General features: G+C 40.0%; 1 protein-coding gene across 1 annotated transcript; it reads right to left on the bottom strand.

Moving 5' to 3' along the window:
• Positions 1-430: 430 nt before the first annotated feature.
• On the bottom strand, positions 431-8,379 carry LOC308661832 (purpurin-like; the record flags this gene model as incomplete). The annotated part of the gene is made up of 5 exons (XM_081317036.1): positions 431-548; positions 1,380-1,592; positions 3,744-3,856; positions 5,933-6,069; positions 8,260-8,379. The coding sequence occupies 5 exons, from the start codon at positions 8,377-8,379 to the stop codon at positions 538-540; spliced, it is 594 nt and encodes a 197-aa protein (XP_081173162.1). The 3' UTR covers positions 431-537.
• Positions 8,380-8,705: the final 326 nt, after the last annotated feature.

Genomic DNA, 8,705 nt, shown 5'->3' with positions numbered 1-8,705 from the left:
GACTTTCTTGTTTTGCTCAAAAAAAGTCCAGTTGCCTTTTGGAAGAAAGCACCTTTGGGACAACCATGATTTCGATGATTAAGAATCTCCACTGACATCTTGCGTATAACTGATGCTTCTGTATTTAAATTAATAAGAGTTGAAATTAATGCAGGACAGGGAAAACTTGGCATAGAATTTTGATGAAGTTTGCAGTAGGAAAATTACATTCATAAGGCCTGTATCTTTTGCTGAAGAATTCAGCGCCATAACAGAGATGAATATATTCCAAGAAAGGGTAAATTAAAATTAAAAGATAATTGGGGGAAAAAACCTCTAGTTTTTAAACTGATGCATCACTTTGGTTCTTAAAGAGTTCATACAAGAAGTAATGTGCTGTATCTCTGGGTCAGTTTTCTTTTAAAAATCTAAATACCAGAAGCCAGCACTTAAATGTGCTTTGGGGAAAAAAATGTTTCAAAGAATTTGTGATTGAAAGAATGTTTGAGATGTCAACATTAGGCCTTAACTCCATCTGTGGACTGGTGCAGTTTTGGTTTAACAAGCCCCTGTGGAGACAAACAAAATAAACATCCTTTAGTGCCTGTAATGTAACAAAAAGTTGCTCAGAACATTTATTTAGTTTATACCTGGCAATTCCACAAGGCATTTTTTACATTTCTTACTTCTATGTAGAGGAGAATCAATAAATACTGCAGCTGGGGTCAGGCCATCAAATTAACTGGCAATAGTACAATTTGAATTTTAAGGCAGATTCAGTTTTATTTAAGGGATTCATTGCTACAAAAAAATGATTGCAATTTCTAGCCCGAGACAGCTTTTAAAAACTTTTTAAAGATTCTCAACTGTGGTTGAACTAAATGTGAAAGGCTTTCTATAGGTGGTCTTCGCAGAAGTATTTTTGTCATCTGCTGTTGGGGACTTTGGCTGAATCATCATGCTATGGTGTGGTTTATTGAACCATAATTTATTAAACCACCATTTCTTAGATCCTATTATAGTTTATTAAATGTTTCAGCTAGGTTCACACAACATGCTAAGCCAAACCAATTAAACAATATTATGAAGGGTCTTTGGTGCTCTCTGAGCTTGGCTGTTGTCTTTTAGACGTTTTATTACCCAACTAGGTAACATTATCAGCGCTAACATTATGGTTTGGTGCAATCTATGAACCAGGTCACTATCCTGAATGGCATTGATCATGCACTGGGAATTCTCATGATCTTAGAATCTGAGGCTAAGGCTAGCACTGCCTAGGTTGAAACAGCTTTTCCACATTCTTCCTTTCCATGGACAATACCAAATTCTATCTTCCGATAGGCCAATGCCTCATGTTGCCCCACCGAAGTCAAATGGAGCAATAGGGTCTTTCCACATACCTGACTGTAGCACAGGCTGGAACAGGCCAGTCATGCAGATTTCCTCCTGCTTCTGCTGCACAATTTTCTGAATGGCAGGGTGAAGACCCCGAGGGTTGCGGGAGAAAATGATGGCGTAGCCATCATCGCAGGACCCATCCTCCTTCAGAGTGCGGCAGGCATAGGTGAAGGCATAGTTATCATAATCTGTATCAATCACCCAGTAATTATCACCTGGAATACAAAATCCAGTGTAGATAAGGAGTTCTGATAACTATTGATAGTATCAGAAATAAGAGGATCAATATTAATTCATGGACCCCATGCACCAAGCTCTTCAATATAAACAGTTCCTTTTCCCATGACCTGAACAGGATGATTTGAAAAAGAGTAAAGTTCACGAAATTCGGGTTCAGGCTCGTGCATCTCTGTGTACAGCTCTTTTCTGTAGGTAACATGTAATGCTGCTCCACTGTCCAAAGTCTAAGCCGCAAGAGCAGGCAAGTATACAAGCTCCAAAAAGGGAGAGCACAGGCCCAGTGAGAGATGTCCCAGAGAGAGATCCTGTTGCTACTCCACAGGCTCCTAAAGCTAACAGGAGAACAAATAAGACACAGGTTGCTCATGGCAAGCCTAGGGTTCCTAATAAACATGCTGATGTTGAGAATTCACTAACAGTCCTTCCTGCTTCTTTTTTGTTCACACACACAAAATAATACAGTACTTCCTGAGAGTGTGTAGGGCATGGGTCCCCAACCTCCGGGCCATGGACAAACACTTGGCCGCAACATGCCAGCAACTGGGCTGTGAAAATAAGCAAAGCCCCTTCCATGGGATGCAGGCAGCACAGGAAACCACGCCCCCTCCGGTCCGTGGAAAAAAAACTCTCCACGGAACCGGTCCCTGGTGCCCAAAAGGTTGGAGGCTGCTGGTGTAGGGCATATACATTGAAAAGACAAAGATAACAGCTGAATATCCAGATTTGTCATTTGAGGGATTAATATCTTAATGTCTTCAAGTTGTTGCTCATCTTTCTTAACAAAGATAGAAAGCAGCAGAAAGGAGAGGATAAAGAAGCAGGATGACATAGCTTTTCTTTCCAGAAAATATAACAGTGTAGGTTTTCCCACCATTACTAAGACGTTTTTCAAGTCACGATGCCCACCATTTGCAAAATACTCTAAAGCAGGGTTTCCCAAACTTGGCAACTTTAAAATGTGTGGATTTCAACTTCCAGAATTCCCCATCTGCTTCAGCACCAAGTTCCATTCTTAGTGGATTGTGTGACTTTGCTTAGAATTTAAGCTGAATTTATTTTAGAATGTTCTGCTGGCATTACAAGAAGCAATCGGAGGGTTTTTTTTAGAATTAGGACATAATTTTCATTCTTACTGAAGCCATCCTGAATATTTTTTTAATAAAACAGTGAGTCATACAATCAACAATAAAAAGAGGGGTACGCATACAAAGGACTAAGATAATGCCAGAAAGGCTGCAAATACTCGAATGGATGTATATGTCTGTGGAGATTCTCAGTCATCCAGTTCATAGTTGCCTCAAAAGTGCTTCTTCAAAAGGCAGCTGGACTGTTTTGTTCCTTGAGGAAGAAGAACCTCAAGGGGGGAAAAAAGTTCTTCCTCAAGGAAAAAACAGTTCAGTTGCCTTTTGAAGAAGCACTTTTGAATCTCAAAGGGATATAATTTTGGATTTTAAGCACCATTTCAGAACATTCTGATATATCTAGGATTAATTGGACGTACGACACATAATTTTTCCTCTACACTCTTGGCTATAAACTTACAGGAAAAGCACCCAAAAAAAATGGCTGGAAACAATAGAGTAGAGGAGCCTAAAATTATGCACAATATGGTGAAAGTAAATAGAAGTGTTTCTTCCTCTTTCATTCTGGAGTCATGCAAATGAAACCAGTGAGAGATTCAGAACTTCCCATTTTCTTCTGTGCAACACCTAATTGAACTATGGAATTCTCTACCAGAAGATGCAATAATAGCCTTTAAAGAGATATCAATGGCATACAACGCAATCAATGTACCGCATATTTACTCCACTATCAGAGATGATAATGTCTCTTTCTAGCTGAGAAATAATATAAATGACTTGATGATTAGGCAGGATAGATTGTAGAAAGAAGAGGGTATGAACTAATTTCAGAAAAAGAAGTAAATTTGTAATTGTACTAACAACTACTGCAAAGAAAATTGGAAACAGCCCCGTGATACCTTTTTGTTTTGTTTTGTTTTTCTTTCACTTTCTTTCTTTCACTGTTAGCTTTCTCTTTGATTTCTCCTTTTTCTTACTTTATATCAGTTTGTATTCATTTTGAACTTCATTTTTAAAAGTTTAAAAAGTGGGGGAAAAACTGACCTCCACTTGACAAATAGCTTGCCAGTCCTTGGTAATTCATGTACATCTTGGCTGGTGTGGTAGGATCAGGCACCGAATATTGAGCAGCCATATCAGCACAGACCATCCAGAATCTGGAACAGAAATGAATTTTAAAATTTTTATATGTAACTAACATTTTGTTCTTTTGCTCTGGAATATATTGTGCTCGCATCCTGTTTATAACAATAAATCCATATAGACTGGCAAATTCTGGGAATTTATTTTTTATTTTTATTTTAATCCCATTTATATCCCGCCCTTCTCCGAAGACTCAGGGCGGCTTACAATTTTAAGCACAAACCAATGTGCTTAGCAATAGCCTTCATTCTATGTATATGCCTGCTTATTGGGGCTTTCGGCTCCCCCCAAGCGGCATTATTACAAAGTCAGCTTATTGCCCCCAACAATCTGGGTCCTCATTTTACCTACCTCAGAAGGATGGAAGGCTGAGTCAACCTTGAGCCTGGTGGGATGCGAACCTGCACTAATTGCAGGCAGCTGGTGTTACTTAAGGAGGCATTAGCCCACTGCTCCACCAAGGCTCTTAAAGGACATTAAATAATTAAATATTAAATATTAAAGGACATTAAATAATTTTGCTCAGAAATAAAAAAAAGTTTGTTCTGTTTTATGAAAAGTTCATTTCAATAAAATTACAATATATACCCTATTAGTTGCTGAGACTATACGGATATCAAGGCAAAAAGGAATACAAGTATTCCTTGACTTACAATCATTTGTTTAATAACCATTCAAAGTTACAAAGGTATTGAAAAAACTGCCTTGGGACAGTTGAGAAACATTGGTTTATTAAGATGCTAGCTCAAAGCCATGCCATGTTATGCCAAGTGCAATCTGCTTGTCTCGCATCTGCTCTGCATTAGTTCCTCCTTTTTGTTCATGCAAAATGTAAAACAAACCTTGGGTCTGCATTTGCACAAAAATGCTACATGTTGTATCTTTTAAACTTGGTTGGCATTTTTGTGACTTGGTATGATGCACAAACCTAGGTCATTCTGTGATGTTCTGGTTTGTTATATTGTGTACATTCAGGAAGCACTGAAATGAATCACTGCACTTGTTAAATTAGTAACACGGATGTTCGATGAATCTGTCTTCCCTATTGTCTTTGCTTGCCAGAAGGTTGCAAAAGATGATCACATGACCCCAGGACACTGGAACTGTCATAAATATGCCAGGCGTCTTGATTTTGATCACAGAACCATAGGGATGCCGCAATGGTCATAAGTGTGAAAAATGGTTCGTAAGTCACTTTTTTCAGTGCCGTTTTAAAATTGAATGATCACTAAATGAACTGAAATGACACATACTAATCCAGGGGTCTTCAAACTCGGCCCTTTTATGACTTGTGGACTTCAACTACCAGAATTCCTCAGCCAGGCACGCTGGCTGAGGAATTCTGGGAGTTGAAGTTCACAAGTCACAAAAGGGCCAACTTTGAAGACCCCTGTATCAATGCTAGACGATCTAAACTTACAGTGTAATATTCAGCAAAGGCAACTTGGTGCCCTCTATAACTTGGATTACAATTCCCAACATTGTTGATGGTTAACTCTGCAGTTTGAGGACTTCGCTAACCCAATCATCTTGAAAACCCTCATTTTACTTATTTGAAATCTTCACAATGCCTCAATTCACATATCATGTGGTTAAGGCACTAGGAGGAAAACAGGAGACCTATTTTTCCCCACCCCCTGAGGCGTGAAAGCCTGCTGGGTGACTTTGGGCCAGTCACTCTTTCTCCATCCAACTCACCTCACAGGTTATTGTGGGAAACATAGAGAATGGAAGGATTACCAGGCATATTTGTCACCTTGAGTTATTTATAAAAATAATAAATGCAGGATAAGACTCCAATAAATTAAATAAATAAATAAATAAATAAATAAATAAATAAATAAATAATGACATAGGTTGTTTGGCTTGGGCCTATCATGCCGGGCAAAACCAGTCATTGTGATTTGTGAGTCGTGGGCTACATTTGTGCAAACTCAGCAAATTCTGTTTCATTCAATGAACCATGGCTATATGGGTCAGGGCTTCCAGTTCGTGACTTCCACATCACAGTCGCTGGGCATCTTGATCGCAAAAACGTAATTCTGTATAAAATGAACAAGTGCCCAATGATACACAGAAACACTAGTTACCCAAAAAGCTTCATTCTGCCTTTGGAAGATGCAGTCATAGTCCCATCCTCCTCAATAGTGTATTCAGCTGAGATATTATCCTGTAGAAACAACCCTTCGGGGTCTTTCTTGGCCAGTGCGTACCATTTACCTGCATACTAAAATACAAAAAAATATATATGTAAGGTTACAAGGACAGTGAATGCATCTTCATGATGAACACTACACAAGACATGATTACAAGCTAAAGTATTAATTGGATCTGATGGAGAGATGGAGATACTCTCGCAAACTGATTGCCTGTACGTCCTTAATTTAAACACAGATCTTAAACAATTGTCTAATTTGGATACAGTGAAACCTACTGGTAATACCATCTCCTGAATCTGTCTAAATAGTTGGAAGTTTGGTCTAGTGGTTAAGGTGTCAGGCTAGAGACTAGGAGAGTGAATTCCACTCCCACCTCAGCATACAAACCAGTTGGGTGACTGAGCCAGTCATTCTCTCTCAGCCAAACTTACCTCCCAAAATTGTTGTTGTGGAGACAATAGGAGGAGAAAGGATATTAGGTTCGTTCACCGCCTTGAGTTACTTATAAAAAGGCAGGATATGAGTAAATTAATGAAAGCTGAAAGCCAGTCAAACAGAAGAATCGAGTAATAATCTATTTCTTGCAGTAAAAAAGTGGTAATTTTCACTGTTGTTTGTGAGGGCAATATTAGGTAGCTATTGCTGAGAGTAGGGACGCGGTGGCTCAGTGGGTTAGGACGCTGAGCTTGTCGATCAGAAGGTCGGCAGTTTGGCAGGTCGAATCCCGAGTGCCACGTAACAGAGTGAGCGCCTGTTACGCGTCCCAGCTTCTGCCAACCTAGCAGTTCGAAAGCACGTAAAAATGCAAGTAGAAAAATAGGGACCACTCCGGTGGGAAGGTAACAGCGTTCCGTGCGCCTTTGGCGTCTAGTCATGCCGGCCACATGACCACGGAGACGTCCTCAGACAAGCGCTGGCTCTTCGGCTTTGAAACGGAGATGAGCACCGGCCCCTAGAGTCGGAAACAACTAGCATGCGTGTGCGGGGGAACCTTTACCTTTACCTTTTATTGCTGAGAGTATAATTCAGCAAGAAGTGGACAGATACAGGTTAACTAATCTGCCATTTATCTACATGAGACACTCTGTTCCAGTATTTTGGATTGAGATGCCCCAACCCCCCCCCCCCCCACCTCTTTGCTTCTGCCTGGAAGAGCCTCAGAGTTGGAAGCCACTTCTTGGGGCTAGGAGACTAAATTGAGTCAGGCATTCTTAGAACTTAAATAGGAGCCACCAAGAAATATAAAGAGTGTGGAATAGACTGGGAAGTTCATCTAGGTCCAGCTAACCAAGGAACCCTCTCACCCCAATAGGACTGGCCTGCAGAAAGTGTATGCTGTGGACCTTATCAGGCAAGGAATTTTGACTGATGGGATCCAGGAGAAGAGCCTTCTTGGCCACGGCTCCTGCCCTTTGGAACATTGTACTCCCACACACACACACACACACAAGTGAGATCCCTATTCACCCTTCTGTAAGGGCCTGAAGACCGGGCTCTGCCAGATGGCCTGGGGGCCCAACAGGGGTACATTACACTGGAGGTGGTTGATGGATTAAGAGAAGATCCCATCTCTCCCCAGGTGTCTCACGCCCCCTTCCTCCCCAACATTCAATTGTAAATTATTATAGTTACTTATTGTGTAATGTTTTACTGACTTTTAATGTTTGTAAGCCACCCAGCGTTGCCTCCAGGCAGCAAAAAATCATGAAGGAATGGAATGGAGCAGAGTGGAATGGAATGGAACAGAACAAAATGGAATGGAACGGAACAGAATGGAATGGATGAACTAAAAGTTTTCAAGAAACAACACAACCAATCAAGAGAAAGTAATGTGATACTGCTCTCATATTCGTTCGTTTCGTCGGGACCTGAAAACTTGGCTCTTTGATCTATCCGGCCTGGACTGAGGGGTTTTAATTTGTTGGGCTAGTAATTAATTTAATTTATTTTAATTCAATTCCTATTTTAACCTTTATATTGTTTTTTAAACTTTGTCCTGTAAACTGCCCTGAGTCCTTCGGGAATAGGGCGGTATATAAAACTAAATAAATAAATATTATTGTCATAAAAACCAATATGGACCTGACTGCTATGAAATCAGCAAGAGTAGAGTTGGATTTGAAGGAGATTTTAGGCTGTTTTACCTGCCTTGGTGATCACTCTCTGGTTCATGTGCACAGATATGTGGACTTCAACCAATAAGTTTAATTCAAACCACATGTTCTTTACTCTTGATATTAGAAAGGGTTCATAATTACCCGTTTGGGGTCAAAGTCTTCCTTCACAGAGAATGAGTCTACCACACATGAAGTCTGCCCCATGCAATCATTAATCATGAAGATCAGGGTCATCAGGATGGTGTAGTGATTGTATTTCATTCTGTAAAGCAACACAATTCAGCCGAGATTAAAAAAAAAACCAGCTATATCCACTGTAATGTCTTGTTTTTATTGACTTGGTTACCTGCATTCATCTACTAGTACTTAACTACAAAGATTCTTCCCTTGCTTTGAGTTCAAAGTCAGGGTATACATTCCTACAGGTAACTTCTGCAAGATACTGTCACAAGAGGATAAACTGGAGATGAATCTGACATCAAGATACAGAACAAGGTGAGCACTTAGCAGCCCACTCAAAGGCCAAATAATTAGGTGACTAGTTCCTAACTTCACATAGCATCATACATTTTCGAAGGTTTTTTTAG

Source organism: Vipera berus (assembly GCF_964194415.1).
Source record: "Vipera berus genome assembly, chromosome: 2".
Lineage (NCBI taxonomy): Eukaryota > Metazoa > Chordata > Lepidosauria > Squamata > Viperidae > Vipera > Vipera berus.
The sequence above is the reverse complement of the archived record's forward strand: the minus strand, read 5'-3'. Positions and strand labels throughout refer to the sequence as shown.